The 25,564-nt window shown below is 38.9% G+C and overlaps 1 protein-coding gene and 1 pseudogene across 1 annotated transcript in view; one reads left to right on the top strand and one right to left on the bottom strand.

The window, feature by feature from the left end:
- Positions 1–25,181, top strand: part of LOC145995328 (uncharacterized) — a 42,303-nt gene extending 17,122 nt beyond the window's left edge. The window contains exon 2 of the mRNA XM_083131936.1: positions 22,645–25,181. Coding sequence (XP_082988062.1) covers positions 22,840–25,140 — 2,301 coding nt within the window. The 5' untranslated portion in view covers positions 22,645–22,839 and the 3' untranslated portion in view covers positions 25,141–25,181. The remainder of the gene's footprint in view (positions 1–22,644) is intronic.
- Positions 4,259–5,291, bottom strand: LOC145995327 (ubiquitin-conjugating enzyme E2 J2-like pseudogene; annotated as a pseudogene).
- Positions 25,182–25,564: the final 383 nt, after the last annotated feature.

Raw genomic sequence — 25,564 nt, 5'->3', positions numbered from 1 at the left:
TGGGAGAATACGGCGTCGTGTGGGGAGTGGCTGGTCAGCTCTCCCTTCCACAATGTCCGAGGTTTTCCGTAAGCCACCTTTCAGGATTAGTGCTGGTCAGCATAATCATTAAAGGGGATTTAGCGAGCATATAAATAATTTGATTCATATATAAATATTTAATCTTAATAATTTAAAATTTGGTATCGTTCATAAATCGTAAATTCTGTTGGAGTTTGCACTGGTCAGTGGGGCTCCGACGTAAATTCAAGTTAAATAAATTAGGCTCATCAAAGATATACATCCTTCTCGTCAATTTAATTTTTTATTCTAAATCATTTGGAATTCTCCTGGTCAGGAGGTTCATTTAATTAGAAGTTTATTTCTCTATTTACTATAATCCGAGAGCATACCTCTGGTCAGAGAGTGTCTTTTAAATCTGATAGCTTTTATAGTTTTCATGTCCGTTTTAAAGACTGAGAATCCGGAACGTTAAGGAAGGTTTATGGTTTCTCTTATTTAGGTTTATATGTAATTTTGAAACAGCTATAATAGGTGACCGGTCCAATATAAGTTTCTTTCTATGTAAAAGTCTATTATTTTGCTTTTGTAATGTGAGTAGCCAACGGCGTTGAAAAGGGTAGATATAGATTCCCCTATTAAGGAATTCCACGTGGACATTTGTAATTTGTGGCCGGGATATGGCGTTGATAATGGGTAGAGCAAGGTTCCCCATATATTTTATTATGAATGTTTTAGAGATTGACCCTGAAGATGATAGTTTACCTCATGAGTTTTATAGAACATAATGTAGATGTGAAAATATGACAAAAGCACGAATAGGAATTTACGGATAGATGTTATGCAAATTTTTATTTTGTCTTGATTACAAGTCATATTGTCGACCATTATTTAATAATTTGTCACCCGTTTATTGAAACCAAGTTACATCTGTGTTAGTTCTATGATGGGATATGGACATGTTATATAAGAGAGTGCTCTCTGGGTTTTATGTTTACTCAATAGAAATTTTTGACTACATTATGGAAGTCGTTATTGATCTAAATTTTATTTTGGCATTTGTTGTAGTTTTCCTTTTGATCAGAAGTTTGTATATTTTTCTTTTAACTTAACTATGTTGGGATTTGTGAATACGATGATTAAGGTTTAAACGGAGAACCTTCTCTCATGTCAATTTTGGAATGTTTATTGGAAATTTGAGAAGTAAATAAATTCTGTAATCGTCAATGGGTATTTCCTTCAGAGTAAATTTGGTTCATAATTACAAATTAGCTGGCATCCTTTTGGTTTGATGAGGTGTCCCGCCGTCACTGGTCAGTGAGGCGGAGGCTTTTTCGATCCATAATATGTCAGTTTTGATTATGCTGATTTCGCTCGCGACTCGCATGCGTATCCTCACTGGTCAGTGGGATGCGGGTGCGATCACGGCGGAAATTTAAGCGTAAGGATGGTTACCTTATTTTAGAGTTCTTAGATAAGTAAGCATAAATTATTATTATTCAAAAGCAGACTCTTACCCGAACCTTCAGATGCGGACTCTCTCGGGTTGAAAGCCTACTTTGTTGCAACCGGGTGTCGAACCCGGGAGCTCTTCATTACAAGAAGACGACGTTACCATTATGCCATCGGGGAAAGCCCCCACATTGATGTGTAGCATGACTACATCTCCATTGAAGAAAATGTGGTTGACTGCAAGATCGCGGCTTTCAAGATGGCGACCATCTTGATAACATGATCTAGATGGTTTGCCTCTCATCCACATCATGTCAGCCCAATTGTAGGTGGTTCCGAATTTTTAGTCCACGACAGCAAATGACCTATTAGGCTACATGGGAAAGTTTAAAAATTGCGATATAACTGAGCAAACCACTATGTTCCTCGTGAAATTGTAGCCCATTTTGATGTCACGTTACTACCTTTTCATTTAATAAAATGAAGTTGACTTCAAGATGGCGGCTTTCAAAATGGCCGTCATCTTTATAGCATTGCTTTTGAGAAACAATGGGTGGGCTGAACTCAGAGATTTGTTTTATAATATTATGTAATAATATATATCATTAGAAGGCTGAGATATTTGCCTTAAAATGCTTTTTTTCCGACTGGAAACGTGCATATTACGGTGATTGTTAAAAGGGCCGACGGAAGGCACGCTGCATTGCCACCAAACATTAATTATGAAAAATGTCTCAACCACAAGGGAACTTTGTTGTGCCGACCACTGCTCGCTCTATGTTTATTTACATGATTTGAAATAACGAACAGCTGAATGTCATTACCTCGAGCAACTTACATTGGGTTGATCGGCATGCTCTGCCCCTGAGGGGCATTTCACTACTCTTATTTTTCAACATAGTCCCCTGCAACTTCAATGCACTTTTCGAATCGGTGCCCTAGGGCTTCAATTCCGGCACGGAATAAATTTCCGACTGCTCCCGAAACCATACGTATACAGCGTCCATCTCTTCAGAATCGGTGCTCAAACTCTTCCCACGTAGGTATTTTTTGAGATTTTTTAACCATGTCATATGAAGGGACAAACCCTATTGTCTTCCTTATGTCATTATAAATGTCAGTTGGTAACAGTTTTTTTTAGCAAATATTTGATGACTGCAGGAATATCAGTTTTCTCCATCTTATTTGATATGCTTATTACACCTCTCACACTTCAGTCAAGTAATGCTTGTTTATGATTTTGGTTCGTTTTTATTACCGATCGCATGTTTATTGTGAAAATGGATGTATTTTGGCAATTAAACTGTGGTATACATATAAAGTGAAGTGCCAGATAATTGGGGAGGTGAGGTAGGGAAGGAGACAGCTCTGATGGAAATTGTAACCCAATCCTTTCAGCTTTCCTAAAAAGAAACAACGATAGATAGATAATGGATGAAAAGAGTCTGAAATAAAACAGAAATGAAAGCTACCTGTTAAGGTCCACGGTCACACTATCATATTTAGATTAATTAATTATTTCTTCTTGCAAAATCAATGAATATTTTAGTACGAGTCACCACTTGTGTGTTGTGTAATTATCCTGAATGTTAACATGTAGAGGAAGTATGAGAAACATATTATATTCTGCTTTGCTAACTATATTCTGTTTACTAGCAAACGATATTGCAGCCCAAGAAGGATAGTAGTTTTTCTGATGATTACCACTTTCCTTTACATTTATTTTTTTCCAGCGTTGATGCTCATTATTTTGTTGTTTATAGGATTGACTTCACCTCATTACAAGATGATGTTACTTAAAATGACAGTCTTTCTTCAAACCACTATTGTATGTCAATTATGGTTTCTATTGCCGTTGTATAAACAGATGTAATATAAGACCAAACAACTCATACAGGTAGCTATGGATATAACAGGACAATCCACAACATTGTGTTTGTCCCACCACCAATTTCGTCGGCTCGTCATTTATCCTCAACGTCGCGATTAACAAAATAGTAAAATAGATAAACGTAAAATAACTAGAAAATGCCGGCTCACTGGCCGAGCGATTTAAGTAGTCGACTTTCGATCTTGCCACCTAATTTCCCGGTCAGGTTATGGGTGTTCTTTCTGAGTGTCCCTTCATCTATTTCATTAAATCATCTCTCATCGTCACTGTCGCGATTGGCTTAAAGTGGTAGAAAAGCGACGCTAAATAAGAAAGAAATGCTAATAATAGTGAAATAGATGTATACCTAAATGTGTCCTCGCGTCTAAATTTGAAATTGCATTTTGTTCTCCTCATACAATGTAGGAAGTTATAAAATAAAATTTAATATTGATTACTTGTTATCAAATCATTTGAAGAGCAGTTGTTCGTCTTAAATAACGAGATATGGACCATCTTTTATTGAGTTATTAATATTTATAGTTGCTGAGTTAGTAAATTTAAAATATTATTTTTACATACATATGATAAATTTCTCACTCTATGGAGAAAGCAATGTCAAATAGTTCAATATTTTTACAACGTATTATAAAAGTTCTATCAAAAATTCAATGTAAATAAATTCGTTTGACGTGCTTTACTGAAAACTTTGAAAATGATAGGAAGACAGTTTAATGGTTTGCATATAATCTAAATAGATATAATTTATAATTTGAAATGTACATCAGAATTTATCAACTTGCATGTCTGTTTACTCTCCTGGCTATTAGCTAGTCAAGCTCGAGAAGTCTCGGCAAACAAAAAATAGTCTTCAACTCTACACCAATTATTAAAGAGAGTTTGAACATTTTATAAGAATTTATTTAAACCTCAAAAGTGACAAGTGCTGTTCGCAAACTCATTCTAGAAACTTTGTTCTACATACAGAAGGTAATTAATTTTCACACGATTTCCGTCCCAAAGTAGTGTCAAACTCTTTTTTCTTTCTTTTGCGTTCTTGTGAATTTTCTCCAGCGTAATTCCTCGCACTGTAATGTCACATGCTTCGATGCTCTGGTCCTTCAACGACGTCTCTGGGCCTTGCGCTTCCTGATGGCTCGTCTCCTCTCTTGGCGACGCCGGAGGTTGAGGAGCTGTTGGCGAAGGGCCGCATGGAGTCTCTGTGCCCGCGGTACCACCTGTGGGTGCCGATCGGCATCCTCCTCTTCGCTTTGATCAGACTCTTCGTCAGCTGGGCGTTTCTGACCCTTCTCGGGACGAAGTCGATAAAATATTTCTTCCTTTTCTTCAGCCTCCTCTTGTTTCTTCTCTTCCCGGGCTGCTCCAATCGGCGGTTTCATTTCAAGCTCTTGTCTCAAGGTAGCGGCCAGGTCTGGGAATAGGTCGCAGAACGTATCGTCCAGAAGGTTGTATCGTGAGCTCATTTTCGCCAACTCCTTTTTTTTATCCTCTGTCGTTTCGATGCTTCCGACTGTTGGGGTCTCTTCTGTCATGAAGCTGAGCAGACCGACAAGAATGGTGGAGACCGACCAAGCAGGATTCCACTCCTCCGGGTGGTAATCGCTCAGAGTCAAGCACAGCGGCTCGTTGATCTTGAACCTGCCGTTGGGAGTCAACATGTACACCGTCGGCGGTCTGAACGGGAACTGGGCGGGAAAGACCAGCTTTCCATGATAGTGTCCGCCCTCGTATGGGGTTCCTTCCGGACCGACGACAACATACCGCCATTCCAGAAAGTTGGACGGTAATGGTTCCGCTAGCACGTTCTCCACTGGCTCTTCCTTCAGTTTCTTGTAGTCGCGCTTCAGGCGGACGGAAGCACTTATCCTCTGAGCCATTGCGCTTAGTTTAAAGTGGGTGAATTAGCACTAGCAATTTTTAATCTGGAGCAGATTTTTCTGACATTAGTGCTCTGTATTCAACTGTCGTGAAGCAACATGCCCCTCAACAATGCCTCCTTTTCTGCCATTATGCTGACAAGGAAGGCACCACACGCCTTTGTTAGATATCTTAGCCAATCATAATTTATTTGCAGCAATAAAAGAATCTACTATTGCATTGCAATTTAAAAGTGTTTGTCTACAAATATGGTGAATATTTAATAAACGATTCGTAAATAAACACTAGAGGGTCTGTTGCATGCTGAAGGAACCCGGATGAATTGAACATCCAGAGGATGCGGGGAACAAGCTTCGCACTCTCAAGTCCACCATTGGTGCTTGAACTTCCCCGTACCGTCCCTCACGTCGAGAAGAGTGAACGCACGAACACAAGAAAGACACTCAAGCTAACTGATAATTCCACATTGTTGAATTGATTGATCAATTGAATTGTTGTTGTAAGTCCTCTTTATGTACAGTGTCTCTCAAAAGTTTTAGGACAACGACATTTTAAACTAGGCAACCCAATTTACACAAAGCGTTGGTGGGTTGCGTGTAGAGTTAGGCTCAATTCCAGGGTTGCCACATGCACAATAGACATTTATAAAATACGCGAAAGAAATAAAAACAAAGACGTGAGAGAAAACGAAAGGTGACAAAAGAGAGGAAAAAGAGATAGCGAAAGGAGAAGAGGAAAAGTAGAGGAGAGAAGAAAGAGAGGATAGATGAGGAGAGGAGATGTAGTGAGGAAAATGGAAAAAGATTCTAGGAGAGATGAGGAAAATTTAGCAAAGATGAGAGAAGAGGAGAGTGGAGAGTAAAGTAAAGGAGAGAAAAAGAGAAGAACGAAAAGAAGAGGAGAAGGGTGCAGTGGAGTCGGAAATCTAAGACAGGAGAGGAGATACGAGGTAGAGATGAGTGGGATGGAGATAAGATGCGGGAAAAGTAGGGAAGGCGATATGAGATAAAAGCAGAGCGAGCAGAAGGAGGGGAGAGGAGAAGGAGAAGAGAAGAACAGAAGGGACTGAAGAGAAGAGGTAGTTGCAGAAAATATCGTCTCAGCGTCAAGAATTGATGCATTGGTCAAATTATCGACATGAAACATTCAATAACATTTTGAAATGTATTAGATCGGTTCGAAATGCCTTTTGGCTTAGTTCAGAGCAAGATAAAATCTTCCATGTAAGATCTTTGTTTTTACCTGCGATTATAGCACTAAAAACATGAATGTAATTTGAATATTTATAAGAATTATCCAATTTTTGTCCACTTCTCGGTTCGTTGAAATGGAGACTTTGCAATTTAATATTTCCCCTCCCCCCATCGTTAATTCCAAACTAAATCATTCCGTTTCACACGGCGTGGACAATGAACACAATGGGATAGGTCTAAAACGAAAATTTTCTGCCATCCGAAGGGTTTGAACCTACGACCATCAGATTGACAGTCCTGGACGGTAAACACTACCCTACAAGCTTTCGCTCCTAGAAGCAAGTAGAAGGAGCTGACCAATGTGAAATGTAGATGCAACTCTCCTCCTACATGTAATGTGCAAAGAATACTTGTTTGTAACAAAGAAAACGAAGGTAGTACGACTCGGCGAAAACATTTAATGGAGAATTGCACATGATGAAAACTTTTCAAACGATATTTGCGGAAGTATCCTTGCATTGAACTCGTGTGGGAAAGGGGTAAAATTAGTATGTCCTGATTTGCCACAAATATAAATAGTTATTTCATTAATATTTGTCAATGTCTTTGAAGCAGTACACAATTATCGTTAGAGTATCATAATTCACGATCTTATACATGAAAATATCCCTTTTAATGTGTGTCAATTCATTTATTTGTTTATTTTTTATAAATTCCATATGCAGAACAATGTAGCCACTATACACTGCTATTACAAATAATGTTACCATGCTCTTGTTTATAATAAAAGGAGAATTAAAAAAGAACACCTAGTATGGAGGATCGAACCTGGGACCGCTGGCAGCCCAATCGAGAACTCTAACCACTATTTTTTTTATTGTCTCATTCTGATATACATGTTATGGAATTACATTGTTTTTACATAAGTGTATTACTGCTATTACAATTTATATTTCTATCTGGTTAACCTTTACATTTTTGTTTGACCTAAATTAAGTATAAAGCACTAATAAGAAATTTGCATACCACTTCTTCCTTGCTTGGAGAGGAATTTTTTCGTATTGTTCTTGCAAGAAGATACTGAATTGTTTCTGAAAACTGCTCTCGTCATTGTGAAATATATATAATAAGTATTCTGTTATCAACCATTGTACTGCTCGTTGTTTTGTTGGTGGAAAAAAATTGAAATCAGGAAAAACTATATCTGTATCCGTAAACTTTGTTAATGAGGTGCGGCATATACGACTGAGCATTGTTCGCAATTTGTTCCATGCCGTGGAGGAGTTTCGACACTTCGTTAGCCTGTGGGCTAAAGAGTCAGGCACGTTGCATGATATACAGTTAGGAGAGTCACTGATTCCATATTGGTATGTATTATCTCTTGTCACTATAACACGATGAACCACTTTGTACCATATTGATTGGCCCGCTTTTGAAAGGTGTTTGGCGGAGACATTTTCCCATATTTGTGGCCAATTATGTGTATTGAAATCCCTGACTATTCGTGGTACGGCGTGCTTGAAACTATTGATTTCGCTATATAACTTTTTAACAGATGGTATAATTGTCTCATGTCGTAATAACTGGTAGCATACCTGTAAAGCGATGTCCTTATAAAACAAAAACCTTTTGGGGATACTTTGGATATCGATGGGAGCTTCTAATGGAATGTTTCGTATTATCGTCTGTATACATTCTTGGGTCGTTGACTCGTGCAGTGAGAAAGCTGTTTGAAGGCCAGTCTGTACAAACAATGATCTTGCCTGTGTGTTCACGTGTATTAGTCCCAACCCACCTGTCTTCTCTGATAACGTGACCTCATTTATTGCCACCCTGAAAATTGTAGCGTGCCACAAAAAGCAGACAACAGCTTTGTTGACCTTGGCTAAGTGCTGTGGTTTGAAAGGCAGGACTTTTGCTACATACCAAAGTTTAGAGAGAGCAAAAACGTTAATAAATCTGACTCGTGCTTTTAAACTCAGAGAGCGCATCTTCTTCGCTCTGAGGACGTAGATTGCCCTTTCGCACGTAAGTTTATTATTGGCATCGATCGTTTCATCGATATTTGCATAGAAGTTTGTACCTAAAACTTTTATTTTCTTGTCTACAGGGATCTCCGTATTGTTTGTGAAAGGATTCTCCTTGCCAAGGGGCATCAGGAATGACTTTCGATTGTTTAGTTTTGCTCCTGATGTGAGCTCAAAAGTACGTATGTAAGGCTTTTAACACTGTACAGATCTCTTTCATCCTTGAGAAAAATCGTGACGTCGTCCATGAAACTGCCAACTTGTATTTTGGTGGAAGCCATAGAAATGCCCTGTAAATGATGCCATATGCTTCTAAGACTTTGTACAGATATTCGTGACTCACTCTGTCATAAGCTTGGGAAAAGTCTAAAGATAGAATTGCCTCTGATGCATTCTGATTTTGTTTGGTAATAATTACGTCTCGTATCGTTTGCAGCAAGTGATGTATACTTTGAGACGTATTACAAGCGAACTGTAAATTCCCAATAAGTTTAACCATATATTTTTGTAGACGCTGATTTATGCACCTACTTATAAGTTTGATATCACTACTCAATATGGAAATTGGCCTAAAATCTGTAACGAATTTTGGATTTGCCTTTTTGGGAACTAACACTATAACTCCCGTGCTACTGGTGTTCCCTATTGTCCCTGTTGTCAACACTTCGTTGACCCATGTCGTTAATTCGTCTCCTATTAGATCCCAGAAACATTGATAGAATTCTGATGGTAATCCATCTTCGGCTGTAGTTTTATTCCTAGGAGCTTTGAATACTGCATCATGAACCTCCTTTTTACTAAACGGTTGTGTGAGCTCAGTTCTTTCATTTTCTGTCAGTGACGCAGGGAGGTAGTTCAAAAAATTACATTGCGTTTCTGTTGGATTTAAGGCTTGACCAAGAAGATTTTTATAGTATTGCAAAAACATGTCGTGTATACTATGAGGGCTGGTGACAACTTCACCGGAATCTAAAGTTAATTTATGAATAACATGACTCCTGGCGTGTTTATGTTCTTGAAGAATGTGACTTAGGGTGGCTTGCTCGTCAGGGTCTATAGGAAGAATCTTGCTCTTTATTATTGTTGCAGATTTTCGTTTCCTATGTATAGCAAGTAATTGCGCTTTTATTTCATTTGCATAGGGACGATCGAAATTACCTTGCAGTGCTAAACGATGGAGATCATGCAAGACTGCATACAAAAAATTATATTTGTTTCTTTGACCTCGACTAACCTCTGCACTGAAGAATTTACTGACCTGGCGAAATTTAGGCTTAACTCGAGTTTCCCACCACTCGATTAGTGTCTTTTGAACTGGCCGAGAGGCCTTGAGTTCGTTCCACGTTCCCATGATTAGCTGGACATAACTACCATTGCGTAATAATGTGCTGTTTAAAAGCCAGTATCCGCTACCTTGTCGGGGTTTGATCAAATCTAAATTTATTTTGAGAATTGGAACACTGTGGTCAGTAAAGCATACTGGAAAATTTTGAACACTAATTATATAGTCCTGAAATCTTGGTGCGACATAAAACCTATCGATCCTAGACGCACTGTTGGAGGTGATATGTGTGTAACCTTGACTGTCGCCGTTGGCGTGTATCCAAGCGTCGCGCAGTTATAACCCCTGAGTTAATTCATAGAGCGCACGTGAGAAGTTGTATCCTGGATTTTGATCTTGTGAACGAATTACGCAGTTAAAATCTCCCACTAGTATAGTGTCTAGTGTGTGGGATGTCAACTCGGGCCCTACAACTGTTGAAAAAAATCTTCTCTTTCCCGTCTGTTTTGGCTTCCTGACGGAGCATACACATTACAGAGAAACACTGAGCCTAATTTGACACTTATTTGTCTGCCCGTGGGATGGGGCACTACATTACGTAAATCCAAGTGTCGCCTACATGCTATGGCAGTCCCTTGTGCAAAGGGAGTGAAATTGTTGTATACTTTAAACATGCTCAGTACAGAAAAATCGTCTATGGCGACCTCTTGTAAGAGGGCCACATCAATAGATTTTTTTTTGATTTTGAATTTAAAATTTTGGGAGCGTCAGCACTTAGGCTATTTTGCTCCCGTCACATTATACGGGGGCCAGCCCCTTATCATTACAAATAACAACTCTAGCGTTGCATAAATAAAAATGTTAAAATGTTCTGACTTCTGTTAAAAGCTGAGGCCGTAAACGGGCACTCAGCACACACAAGGACAACAAACAGGACAACACACAAAATTATACTGGCCATAGTGCCAGTCGCCAGAGCCTCGTTAGTCTTTAGTCCAGGGTGCACTACGTGGAAGTGAGGTTGACTTTTGGGCGCCTACGTGGAAGGTCACCCCTTACACCCCTCACATCAATAGACGATTTAATGAGAAAGTCATTGAGAGCAATTATTTTGGTCTTAATTTGCATTTGATTCAAATTTATAGATGCCAAGGTAAATGTTTGCATGATTATAACTGTCCACAAAAGAAAACTAAACTTACTTACATTCTTCAACATTACTGATCTCTAATTTCTGCCTATAATGCATTAACTATGCTTTCCACTAAATAAATCTGGGGTAAGTTTGTTACTCGTCGAAGGTTTCTCTTTAGTTACATTTGCTGAATTACTGGTTAAACTAACCTTTGAAAACTCTTGTTTTGGGGTACCAGGTTCTACTCTAAATTCGTTATGAACTATTGTGGAACTTACGCATTCATTATTTTTCTTCTTCTTTCTACGTAGCACCATGGACTCTTCCGCCACTGACCGTAACCTTGATACAGATCTTGACCGTGATTTCCTAGGAGAGGTAACTACGGGGAATTCTGCCTCCGCGAACAAAGCACTTGGGGGTGGGGGCGGGGGTATGTGATGCATCTCCTCTGCAGTGGTCAATGTTGGCTGCTCCATCTCTTCCCTTCCTGTTGGTGCATTCTTCTCACTACCTTCGTGTCTGGTACCTGTCTCCTCGTCGGTGATTCTGGGGCTATCCGTGTTCCTTCCATTGTTATCTCGTGACGCAGGGACTTCTGTAACTGATGGAGCTGAATCTCTAGGTTTAGTCCGTACGGGTAGCACAGTTGGTTCATATACCATCGGTACATTGTCAGCGGGTATATTAACCGGTCCCCTGCGGGGCTGGTTGACAGTGGAACGACGCTTAGGACACTCAGCCACTACATGACCCTCTCCGGAGCACGCGAGGCAGGTACGAACCTGCCCAGGGTATGTTACCCAATAGGAGTCTCCATTCATGATTACATATGAAGGTATGGGTTTACGTAGTATCATTTTAATCAATACACGTCCAGTTCGAGTAGGGTAAATGTGATCGGCAGAGTATGTCTCGTCTTCGATTTTCAACACTTCCCCATAAGACCTCATGACACGACTTATCACTTCTGCACTTAATTCAGTTGGGACTACATGGATTCTGACAATTACATGTCGCTTGTGGGCCCATTCTACTTCAACCTTATGATCACCATCCACGTCACTATAGATTACCTCAGCACCAAAATCATTTAGTAACCGTTCTCCTACCACTTTTGTCGCAAATTTCACGTACAAACACTTACGAAAGTAATCTATTTCAAAACTGAGCACTTGGTTCGTAGGCACTTGGTAGACATCATGAAACCATCGATGAAAATCCAATGACGTAGGTCGCGTTTTGACATCAATGAAAACAAATTTCAAGGTGATTTCTCTTTGTGTATTCATCGTGATCTATTTCATCGTATCTTCACTGGCGCACGGTAATTGTAGTCAAGACCTCGCTTGCACTTCAAAGGAAAAAAAAAAACTAACTCAACACTAGCAAACCGTATACGGCCCTAGCTAACTCGGACAGTTCGATCGCTAAGCCTTCTCACGCGACGAGCGGAGCTCGCTACGAACTGACCACTACACGACGCCCTTACCTTCGATTAGAACAACAATTTTTAAGTATTCTGTCCCTCCAATATTGTAAATGTCGTTGGGTATACATGTAGTTGACCTTTTACTTTAATTTTTAATTGCTTTCTTGTAGTATAGCAGATATCTTCGAGAAATAATTTTTCGAAGTTATGAAGAAAAACTAGAATATTGGTAGTTGCGAAAATGCGAGTTATTTCTTCTAACTTATTATTGTGATTAGACATTATTAATGGAAAATATCTAGAGGCTTGAACATTGCAGGACGATGTTCTTTTCCTGAGATACTGCAACAGACGAAATGCTTGTTTACTGACGCAAGTGTCGTGTTCAGAACAGTCTTTTGAAATGTAGTTGCTGTTGCGTAAGGTAACACGAAATAATTACACCGTTTGCGAACTACCAAACGTTAGGCGTAAACAGGCGGAAAGTTTTATTCATAAAATGACTTCATATTTGACAGTATTAGTCAAGAGAGCCTCGTGCGACACTGTGTTAAGGTGCTGGAGTAAATCCTTCTTATTTTTCTTCCTCGATGAAGAACAATTTTTAAACTAGAGTAACAGTCGTTCTGCTCTTTTTTATTTCTTTTAAATTCTTCCACATTCCTTTCATTCATTCGGTTAAAAATAAATAATAATAATATTGCTTGCATTTCTGTCATTGACTTAGACCAGGCCCGTACGTAGGATTTCTTTGAGGGAAAGCCCAGACCGAAATATATATATATATAAGAGAGAGGGGCTGTTGCGCAAAGGATTATTATTATATAAGAGAGAGAGAGAGAGAGAGAGAGAGAGAGAGAGAGAGAGAGAGAGAGAGAGACAGATATTACAAAATAGTTCAAATATTGCGAGCGCCATTGAAAAGTCATGATAGTTCTATGTTTAGAAAATAATATATTTATAAATTAAATGTTGCGTACTAGGAATTATTATTACAATAAAGAAAATGTCTAATTGTGTGTTAAGAATAAAGAGACATTCTCGCATCACGATTGCAGTTCGAAAAAGTCGGGACAGGGATTGAAAGTAACGCACTTTTAGACTAAATCGCTGAATCGGACGTCTGGTAGCCTTGCATCAATGATTATAAAACTAAAACTACCCAATATTGCAGCCTGAAGACTTTTGCGCAAGAAACAGATTCATTTATGTAAGAACAAAATTGAAATTTTTACACATTTCTAATATCGACGATGTTATTTTCGTAGTTATTGATAGGTTCACATTTAAAAAAATTTCAGGGTTCGAGGGGGCATGGCCCCCATGCCCCCCCTGGGTACTGGCCTGACGTAGACAGTGGGAGAGAAATTTTGGAGAATCTTTCTATTAACTTTATTATTTACATCCACCTTATGCTCAGATAGGTTTATTGACAATCGTGAACTTTTCGTTTAATATTTGGTTTTAAACGACGGGAGAATATTGGTCAAATTTCCTTTCGTGCTCTTTTGAGAGAATATATACTTCTACAATAGCAATCGCGTTCGGAAACGGTGAAAGAAAAATGACTTGGTTTTCAAAGGCAGACAAGCTTGGTAACGTAGCTTGCTGGCGTTCAAAGTGACTCACTCACGCTATTTAAGGCCGCTTCTTATCGCAAAACGCACCCAGCAAGTTACAAGTGACCAGAGTCGAATTTGAAAGAGAATCTGAAGAATGATAGATTTCATCAGAGGCGGCTAGCTCAACATGAAATGGTTTAAGTCATAATTTCTGACAACCAAGAAACCTTATTCAATAAGTATTGGGATAGTAATACGTGTATACGCTCCTTTTTAACAAAGTAAGCTCGAAGACAATCTGTATTCAATTTGTTTATATTGGCAAATTGGTCAAGCGGAGGTTGTTATAAGGAACTATTTCGTAGATGTTCATGTAACCGTTATAAAATTACAAATAAAGTATATTCACAAGCTTAGATATACTAACAACGAAGAAATAAATTCAGAGTTAAATTTCAAATGCATGTGTATAGAGTAATTCTAGAAGTACAGAGCTATATCAGAGTATTGAACTTCTTTTTGCAGGGTAACGTTTACAATATTCACGCGACAGAATAATTAAGAACTCCAAGGGAAACAAGCCTCTAGATATTTTCCATTAATAATGTCTGATCACAATAATAAGTTAGAAGAAATAACTCGCATTTTCGCAACTACCAATATTCTAGTTTTTCTTCATAACTTCGAAAATTATTTCTCGAAGATATCTGCTATACTACAAGAAAGCAATTCAAAATTAAAGTAAAAGATCAACTACATGTATACCCAACGACATTTACAATATTGGAGGGCAGAATACTTAAAAATTGTTGTTCTAATCGAAGGTAAGGGCGTGGTGTAGTGGTTAGAGTTCTCGATTGGGCTGCCAGCGGTCCCAGGTTCGATCCTCCATACTAGGTGTTCTTTTTTTAATTCTCCTTTTATTATAAACAAGAGCATGGTAACATTATTTGTAATAGCAGTGTATAGTGGCTACATTGTTCTGCATATGGAATTTATAAAAAATAAACAAATAAATGAATTGACACACATTAAAAGGGATATTTTCATGTATAAGATCGTGAATTATGATACTCTAACGATAATTGTGTACTGCTTCAAAGACATTGACAAATATTAATGAAATAACTATTTATATTTGTGGCAAATCAGGACATACTAATTTTACCCCTTTCCCACACGAGTTCAATGCAAGGATACTTCCGCAAATATCGATTGAAAAGTTTTCATCATGTCCAATACTCCATTAAATGTTTTCGCCGAGTCGTACTACCTTCGTTTTCTTTGTTACAAACAAGTATTCTTTGCACATTACATGTAGGAGGAGAGTTGCATCTACATTTCACATTGGTCAGCTCCTTCTACTTGCTTCTAGGAGCGAAAGCTTGTAGGGTAGTGTTTACCGTCCAGGACTGTCAATCTGATGGTCGTAGGTTCAAACCCTTCTGATGGCAGAAAATTTTCGTAAGTTTTAGACCTATCCCATTGTGTTCATTGTCCACGCCGTGTGAAACGGAATGATTTAGTTTGGAATTAACAATGGGGGGAGGGGAAATATTAAATTGCAAAGTCTCCATTTCAACGAACCGAGAAGTGGACAAAAATTGGATAATTCTTATAAATATTCAAATTACATTCATGTTTTTAGTGCTATAATCGCAGGTAAAAACAAAGATCTTACATGGAAGATTTTATCTTGCTCTGAACTAAGCCAAAAGGCATTTCGAACCGATCTAATACATTTCAAAATGTTATTGAATGTTTCATGTCGATAATTTGACCAATGCATCAATTCTTGACGCTGAGACGATATTTTCTGCAACTACCTCTTCTCTTCAGTCCCTTCTGTTCTTCTCTTCTCTTTCTCCTCTCACCGCATTCTGCTCGCTCTGCTTTTATCTCATATCGCCTTCCCTACTTTTCTCGCATCTTATCTCCATCCCACTCTTCTCTTTCTCTCTCCTTTACTTTACTTTCCACTCTCCTCTTCTCGTCTCCTCACTACATCTCCTCTCCTCGTCTATCCTTTCTTTCTTCTATCTTCTACTTTTCCTCTTCTCCTTTCGCTATCTCTTTTTCCTCTCATTTGTCACCTTTCGTTTTCTCTCACGTCTTTGTTTTTATTTCTTTCGCGTATTTTATAAATATCTATTGTGCATGTGGCAACCCTGAAATTGAGCCTAACTCTACACGCAACCCACCAACGCCTTGTGTAAATTGGGTTGCCTATTTTAAAATGTCGTTGTCCTAAAACTTTTGAGAGACACTGTACAGAAAGGCTAATCGGGACTGGACTTACAGTTTAAAGTACAACCTTGGTGACAATGAAGTTCGACCAGAAAGGAATACGTGATTAACACACGAACTACCAAAGGGGTCATTTTGACCCCTCAACGTCATTCGTCATTCATTAATTTGAACATTAATTAAAATATGCTCAACAGGTGTCGTAACTTTTCTTCTCTCTAATCATCAGATTTAAATTATTATTGGTTTTCTTTAGAAATGATGATTTACCTAGAACTACCAGGGGGGGTCATTTTGACACCTGCCTATTTTTTAACCCTGGATAAAAAAAACACGACTTTTTCTATTCTTGTAGATACCTTTTTATGAAGGTGTATTATAGATGCTCTTGAAACAATTGTGAACAGCCATTGTGGTTGTTTTGAAGCAAGGTGTTTTAGTGTTTGTAAATTATGGAGTCTGCAGGAAGTAAACGACTTACAGGGGCAGATATTCTAGCACAGTTGCAGGATATTGATGATAGTGTTTCTGGTGATGAAGGCAGTGACAGCTGGACTGAAAACCAAGATGTTACAGACCTTGACAAAGAAGATGTCTCCAGTAGTTCTGACGTAGATGTCGAATATACTGATTGTGATTCAAGTGATTCAAGTGAAAAATCTGAACAAGGGAATTGTACTCAAAATAGTGGTAGTGAAGTGGCTCCGGATCAGACTGTGTGGACGGTATTGGATGTAAAGAACAGGACATGCGGAAGATTACAAAAACATAATATAGTTCGTACCAAACCAGGACCCACGTCACATGCCACGCGTAATGTGGATGATACTTGTGCAAGTGCATTCAGACTGATTGTAACTGATACCATGCTGCGAAATATAAAAAAGTGTACAGAAGCTGAGGCCCGTCGAGTTTTAGATGATCCTAACTGGTCGATTTCTCTAGATGAGCTTGATGCATTTATTGCCTTGTTGTATTTCCGTGGAGCAATGGGGATGAATGGCGTAAGTGTAAAGTGTATCTGGTCTGAAAACGTGGGCTGCAGCTTCTTTCGGAATGTCATGCCCAGAAATAGGTTTGATGAAATAATGAGATTTATAAGATTTGATCTCAAATCTACGAGGAGCGAAAGACGTAAAACTGACAGGTTTTGCTTATTTTCTGATATTTGGTATCAGTTCATTGAAAATTCCCAAAGGTGCTACAATCCCGATACTTATTGCACTATTGATGAGTAGCTCTTTCCTATGAAATCTCGCTGTCCGTTTATTCAGTTCATGGGTAGCTAGCCGGACAAATATGGCGTCAAATTTTGGATGCTCGTTGAAGTGAAAAACAAATATATTGTAAATAGTTTTCCATATCTAGGAAAAGATGAAAAGAGGCCAACAAACATATATCTTTCTGAACATGTAGTTCTACAGCTTGTGAAACCCTTCGTACACTCAGGATTGCATGTAACGTGTGACAACTTTTTTACGTCTCTACACCTTGCAAGGGAACTAAAAAATAACGAAATAAGTTTGCTTGGTACTATCCGAAGCATCAGGAGGGAAATTCCAGCTTCAGTTCGTTCCCATAATAAAGATTTGTATACCACAGACGTACTCAAAACCGTGGACGATATCACACTAACTGCATATCAATGCAAGAAAAACAAAAATGTACTGATATTGAGCACCCTTCACACTGACGTACAGGTAATGACTGCTCACGAAAAGAAGAAACCAGAAACAATTTTGTTTTACAACCAGCAGAAAGTTGGTGTAGACATTGTAGATCAAATGGCTCGTAAATATTCTGTCAAGGGTGCTAGCAGAAGGTGGCCGGTACAGCTATTTTATTGATTGATTGATTGATTGATTTAGTTTATTTTACTTCGCGTTTTGTGCCTCTTGGCTAATTTGCGAAGATGAGGATGAGTGATGAAAGGATGAAATTGATGAATGGACATTCACAAACAACCAAGCCCGACCGGGATTCGAACCCGGGACCCTTGGCGTCACAGCGCGATGTGCTAACCGCTCGGCCACAGGGTCGGGCTACAGCTATTTTATAACCTACTTGATTTGGCCGCCATAAACTCTCATATCTTGTACAAATGTATTACCAATAGGAAAATTAGTAGACAGAATTTTCTTATCAAGTTGGCTAAAGAACTCTATGAGAAAATTAGACAAAAGCGTGTTTCGAAAGTAGATTTGCCAGCAGCATCTACGACTTCTACCGGAAAAAGGAAGAAGTGCCAGATCGGGAAGTGTAAGGGAAACAAAACTCCCGATCAGTGTTTCCGATGCAAGAAATTTGTCTGCGGATCATGCACTAATGTGGTTCGAAAGTACATCGTGTGCCGCACATGCCCTGAATAAAGATGGCCACTGCGTTTTGTGATTTTCGAGTAAAGTACAAGAATGTCTTTATGATTTTGATTTTGATTGAAAAACATTATTTTAGGAACAGAGATGGTTGTATTGTTCAGATATGCATTGAAATATACCTATATGCCTCAACATTATACTATTACTATTACTCTTATCAGAACTTAAATTTACTCTTGACACTCTAACCTAACCTAACCTTGTACTCGCTTATTTGCTCATATATCTTATATTTTTAACTAAATGTGTAATCTATTTATATAATAAATATTCCTGAGCTTATCTTTAAAAAGATTTCAACTGTATATTTATACACATATTGTCCAACCGCCTTGGGTGAGGGAGACCAGAGTTTGATACCTGGTTGAAGCTAGTGTGGTTTTTAATGCATATTTATTTTTGTATCCAGTCACATCAAGTCTTGGTTCCCAAAGGAACGCTCAATTACAACCTAAGAAAAAACTTTAAAACACAAGGGGTCAAAATGACCCCTTTGGTAGTTCTTGTATAATCAATTTCCTGGTAGTGCTAGTGTTAAATACACAGAGGCATAGGCGGTGGAATGGGTGACCCGCAGAAGTGACGCATGTGTGTAAGAGGATTCGTGTGAGCAGGCAAGAATCGCGATCCCAGCATGTTGCACCCAAGGTCACGTAAAGAACGAAAACGGGGAACTATACACGTGACATTGAACTTCGACCAGGCACCAGACCCATACGGTAAATGCCAGATAGTGGCGCATTCGACGGAAGCATGACATCACGGACACGACAAGGGAGCCTGCCGTATATAAGCGCGTGCTGTGCACCGAGGAACCGCAGTGCATCATCACCATGGCCAGGGGCAAACCTATTGACAACACCGTGAGGAGAAGAGTGGTGGATTTGCCACGGGATGGACTCAGTGAACGGGAAATAGGGCGCCAACTGAACTTACCCAAGTCAACCGTTCACTGCATCATCAAACACCACCAAAATACGGGTACTACAGAGCCAGGTAAGGCCCCTGGTCGAAAACGCCTGCTGAGCGTGCGTGACCTACGGATATTTAGGCGCTATATCCAGACCAACAATCATGTTTCTGTGGCCGAATTACGACTGTGGACTCGAGAACGCTTTCACATTGAACTGTCAACCAGAACCATTCGCCGTTACCTACAGCGATGCGGTTACCGAGTGTACAAGGCGAAACGTAAACCCTTCCTTTCCATGTTGAACAAAGGCAATCGACTACGGTGGGCACGAATGTACCGGGGATGGACATTTCGGCAGTGGAACAGAGTTTTGTGGACGGACGAATCCATTTTCAATGTTGTGTACGGGAAAATACGGAAAACAGTCATTTGTCGGAAGGAGGAACAGAATGAAGCTAAATGCTATGCACGTCGGGTACAGAAACCTGCGTCAGTGATGGTATGGGGATGCATGACGGCATCTGGGGTTGGCCCATTACACGTCTGTGAGGGCATTGTGAATGCACACGCCTATACACGCATACTTGAGCGGCATCTTCCCACAGTGCGAAGGCACCTGTTCCACAGGCGGCGTCTCATCTTTCAACACGACAATGCCAGGCCTCATACAGCGCGGCTGACAAGTTAATGGTTGACTCGGCATCACGTGCGAACTCTGCCATGGCCACCATCGAGTCCCGACCTCTCGCCCATTGAGAATGTGTGGCATGTTCTTAAGCGACCTGTGCAACAGAGGGGACCCACGACAGAGGCTGCTCTTATCGCCTGCCTGCAGGAGGAATGGCACCGCATCGATGTGGAATACCTTGAACGACTCGTCCGCAGCATGCCCCGACGCCTTGCCAGAGTTATTCGCCAACGGGGCGGCGTCACACCATGGTAAACAGGATCCCCTCTAACAGTGGTCGAACATCAATGTCACGTGTAGATGGACGAAAATGTTTTATTTTGTGTGGACACCATACATTGCTGCGTTGCAGCTGAAATTTATGTTTTCCTTTGTTCCATGTAGCTTGCTGAATAAAATATGTTCAGCATATGCATGTGTTCTCCTTCTTTCACAACGCACTCCTATATTTGTGACTGGTCGAACTTCATTGTCACTAAGGTTGTATGATCCGAACCACTGTGCCGTGTGCCTCCACAGGGTAGCGAACCCGGACCCCTTGATTACAAGGCGACGACGTTACCACTACCCCATCAGACAGGCCTCCATATTATTGATTCTTTCCATTTCAGAGCAGAATCCTGCGTAATTTCCCACCTGTTGTGTGCAAAGTTTCTGTGTGCAAAAGTTATGTGTATGTTGAAAGTTATGCACTGGGAGGGAAGGGGTCTGGAAACCTTCCCCCCTCCCCAGGTTTCGGCGCCCGTGGTGTTTTCTCACACGGTTTTCTCACACGTGGAAAATGATACATTTGTTACAGTCATGCAGTCATAACTTTTTCCTCATTAAAGACAGGTTGAATAAACCTTCACTACTGCATTTATCGTGAAATTTTAACCTGATTTGATTCTAGTCTGACTGCCACGTGGAAGACCCTGTGTGGGTGATTTCAGGTCGGAATTTTTTCGGCTTTGTCCCCGCATAAATCGGCTTCAGGACCTAACCAGCCTCAAAAAGACTGCAGGAACGTAGTGCTGATGACATCACCTACCCCACATACCCTAACTGGGCCTTCATGGCTCGGTGCTATGTGCACACGGAACTTTAACTTCAGCTTTACCTGTATGTATTGTATTCGTTTCTGTATCCCTGAGTAACTACGTTTATTTTTTACATACCCGAATCCTATACTATGCCAAAGACTGAGGGCTCCCTAAAGGCTTACTTGTCTCCGCACTGTAGGGTTTGGCGGCTTGTAGATCCGGCACTGCTCACATATCGGCATTTCCGGCAAGGCCGTGTCTATAATGTCATATTAAATGTTCGGAACATCCTTTTCGAATGTGCCGATTATAATTTTATCAGAGAAGCTTTTCAAACTTACCAGCGATTTATCATCCAATGATGAGAGTATTTTAACTAATGTTTTTAGGTTTGTGAGAGAGGACACTCTATATGAGGATTCTTCTTTTAGTATGCCCTTACCTTGTAAATATATTGAGTATGTTCTTTGGAAGCTCTTTTGCAGCATGTACTTCTAACCTTTCACAAGGGGCTTTTTTAACTCTCGGCAAGGATTTTAGTTAAAAGGATTACCCCGTACATATTGAAGTGTTCTACACGGCCAAAAGTGCCCATGCAGAAAGAAAATATTCATTCATTCATTCTAACGTAATAAATATAGGGTGTGTCTGGAGGTTCAAAAAGTCCAACACCATACATCACATTCGTATTTGTGGGGCCACTCCGCTGGCGTAGTGGTAAAGTTGTCGCCTTGATATCCTTGATATCAAGGGATCCCGGGTTTGATACCCGGTGGAGGCACGTGGTGGTTCGGATCCCACTTCAAACTTTAGATACTGTCCCGATTAGCATATCTGTGCATAAAGTGGACTAAAAACTCAAACTCAAACAAACAAACATTCATATTTGGAGAATACAAATGTAGTTACTGGAGCGCAGAGGAAAATTAAACTTAAATGGATAAATTGAAAAACGTTGTAGATAATATAATGAGCTTAAAATATAATGAAAACGATAAAAAATAATACTGTAATTATATATTTATTTATATTACAGTAAGAGTTGCAAACTGTGTGCTAAAACAATGTCAGGTGAAAAATGTACGTGGACTATTCTTACCACATATTACATAATTCGTGGCCATCAAACTGTGATTTATTTTTCATCATTTCCAAGGTCGACCATAGGTCTCTTCTGGCTTCGCAGCGCGCTGTGCTAATAACTCTGCCACGGAGGTCGGTAGAAAATAATATGTGTGAATCAATTTTAAATGTGAATTTCTATGCTTATTTTGTACATATCTTTCTTTTTAGTGCCTATTTTGCATATATTGAATGTCGATTTTAACTAAAATAAATGCCTGACATTCCGAACTCTAGTAATAATGATAGTAAATGACATCTTATCTTTAATAGGAGAAAACGTTCAGACATTTGATTATTATACATATCCACTATGCACTCATCACCAATAATTCACTTTTTACTATAATATGATCCACATGTAACATGTTCGTAATTATTAATAAAGAATGTTAATATTTGATTTCTTTTTTTCTTTCAAGGAAAACCGATCATTTCACGGCGAATCGTAGTGTATTTACAGGAAGGACTTGATTTATCTGAAAGGGAGGATATTTTAACACACGACCCAATGCCAAGTAATCTACTGTTTCCGCTTAGTGAATGCTAATCGGGACTGGGCCTACAGTTTAAAGTGGGATCCATATTCATAATGAAAACTGTAGTTTAAATACGTCATGATGTATAAGGAAGCCCTCATATGTGTGACTTTGAATGTCATCTTCCTTAGTTCTTCATGTGCGCTAAGTTCTGGCAGCCAAATGTACGTCAATGAAGAATTATCTTCAAGAAAGTGTTCATATTCTAGAACTGCTCAATTGCTCGAAATACACTGTTACGACGCTGTAACGATCACGGTCTTCTACAGTGATTTTAATGGCATGGGAATGTATATTCGATGCCATAGCAATTCTTCTTCTTCTCGTCTTCCCGACCAGTTGTATTCTGAACCAGGCATGGATGACATTAGATATGTGAGAACAGTAGACTGTCAGCATTTCAAGCCCATTAAAGATCTATTGTTGGTGAGAAAAGGAGGCAGGGACGTAGAAGAGATACACGTAGTAAGTGAGACAAATGTGCTAAACTTAAGTGAAGAAACATTTACGGAGTTACATAATCTCAAAGAGCTAAGAGTGTTCTACAAATATATTCTTGAACTGCAGAGTGGAATTTTTCCAGCTTCCTTGCTGCAATTATACTTAGAAAGTTCGAACCTAACAACACTACCTCAAGAGTTGTTCTTTAACACAACCGAGCTGAGATACTTAACGTTGGGACATAATAAATTTTCATACTTACCTCCACTCATATTTAGTTCGTTGAGTAATCTCCAAGAGCTATATTTGCACGGGAACAAGCTCAAACAACTCCATACTGACATATTTTTTGGTATGAAGAACCTTCATAAGCTGTCAATAAACACAAACATAATCCAAACCCTCCCTACGGATGTTTTCAACCCCTTACCGCATCTCAAAATATTAATTCTTGCAGAAAACAATCTAAGTAGCTTTAACAAAGACTTGTTTCGGAGTGTTGCCAACCTGACGTCTTTGAGTCTGGCATCTAATAACTTTGCATCCCTTAACAAAGGCAGTTTTGATGAGTTTACACAATTACGAAGCCTTTATATTACTAACATCTCATTGACATCAATACATGACATTTCAGTCCCTGCGAGTGTACAATATTTTGATATGTCTCATAATGACATAGGAAGAGTGGACAACAGTTTATTTTTTAACGTGTCTAACATTTGGTCATTAAACATGAGACAGTGTGGAATAAAGCTAGTTTCATCTGATTTCTTGATGAAAGCTTATGACCTGCATAACCTGAACTTAGGTCAAAATGAAATTGAAGAAATACCGGATAATTTTCTGGCGGATTCCAAATATATGTTTAGGCTCTATTTGGACCACAATAACCTTCAAATGCTGCCTCAAAACCTATTTAGGCACAAAAGCTATACACATGTGATTTTAAACAACAACAAATTGGATGAAATTCATCCACAAATGTTTTGGAATCTAACAAAGCTTCTGTATTTTGATTTAAGCCATAATGCAATCAGTTTCTTAGATGCAGATACATTTTACGGAGTTAGTAGTCTGCGAGATCTTGACCTAAGTCATAACAGATTGAAAGATATTTCGAACATATTTTTATCTCTCAGAAGGGTTCAAAAGCTTAATCTAAGCTTTAATGAGATCGAAACAGTTGACGATAGCAAATTTGCAAATGCGAGGTATTTGGAAACTTTAGATCTCTCACATAACAAATTGTCCACATTACAAACTTTCTCGTTTTACCAACCATTGGATTCATTGAAACATTTATATCTCAATGACAACAAGATTTCTAGAATACAACGCCAGGCTTTCGATTACGTCACCGGTCTTGTAAGGCTTAATCTTGCGAATAACTTACTCAGCTTTGAATCTGATTATTTTATGTCGGTAGGCAACGAAAAGGTAACATACTACACGGCTTTCTACACAAACACCTACTTACAAAATTTAGATTTATCCAACAATTCGGTGATACAAATATTTCCCAGTTGGAGGGAATTGTATAAAGATCTTTCATACCTTGGGCTTGCACATAACAAAATTAGCATTATTACAGCTAATGACCTTCTTTACGAACCTATGAATTTAACTGTTGATTTGAGACGAAACCCAATTAATTCTATCAGTTTTAATAACAAGGATTTGGTGAAGTTTCAATATAAAAAAGCCAAAGTTAGCTTAAATTTGAACGACAATGGTATAAATTGCAATTGCGCTATTCTAAATTTCTTAAGAGTCCAACAACAAGACGTTTCATTCCATCATGAAAATCTTAATATAGCAGACATTAAGGCAGATAGATTAACATGTGCCAGTCCTAATTCCCTGCGTACTGAATATGTTGAGAACATTGAAGACTGGATGCCAAAGTTAGTGGCACTAATCGGGGCATGCATGTTATAATATTATGATAGAAATATGTACATTACTTAATTTTTGTACATGGAAGAAAATATGTATTGTGTTTATTGTGTGTAGAAGATTAAAGCAATTGTACTACAGAAATCAATAAATTTATTTTGATAATCTTCAGCAACGTTTATTTCATTTTCATCTTTGTAACCGCTTGTTACTAAGTAAATACAAAAATGGTGTTGTGTGTGTTTGTGCTCTAAAGCTGTTACCACAAAATTCCGAAAACCTTTCAAGGTAGAAGTCACACGGAAGAAAAGCTTTCTAAAGTACATTTTGCTTGTCGAGATCTCAGCGGTAGAGATGATAGATTCTCGCATTATAAATTTTGTCATTTTTAAAAATGATATTAACATTTTTGTAGCATTCCTTTCATATCCTGTAACCAACAATGACATTTGAACTGAGTTTTAAA

The sequence above is a fragment of the Lepisma saccharinum genome, chromosome 11, assembly GCF_977018435.1.
Source record: "Lepisma saccharinum chromosome 11, izLepSacc3.1, whole genome shotgun sequence".
NCBI lineage: Eukaryota > Metazoa > Arthropoda > Insecta > Zygentoma > Lepismatidae > Lepisma > Lepisma saccharinum.
Note: the sequence above shows the minus strand (reverse complement) of the source record. Positions and strands in the feature narration are given on the sequence as shown.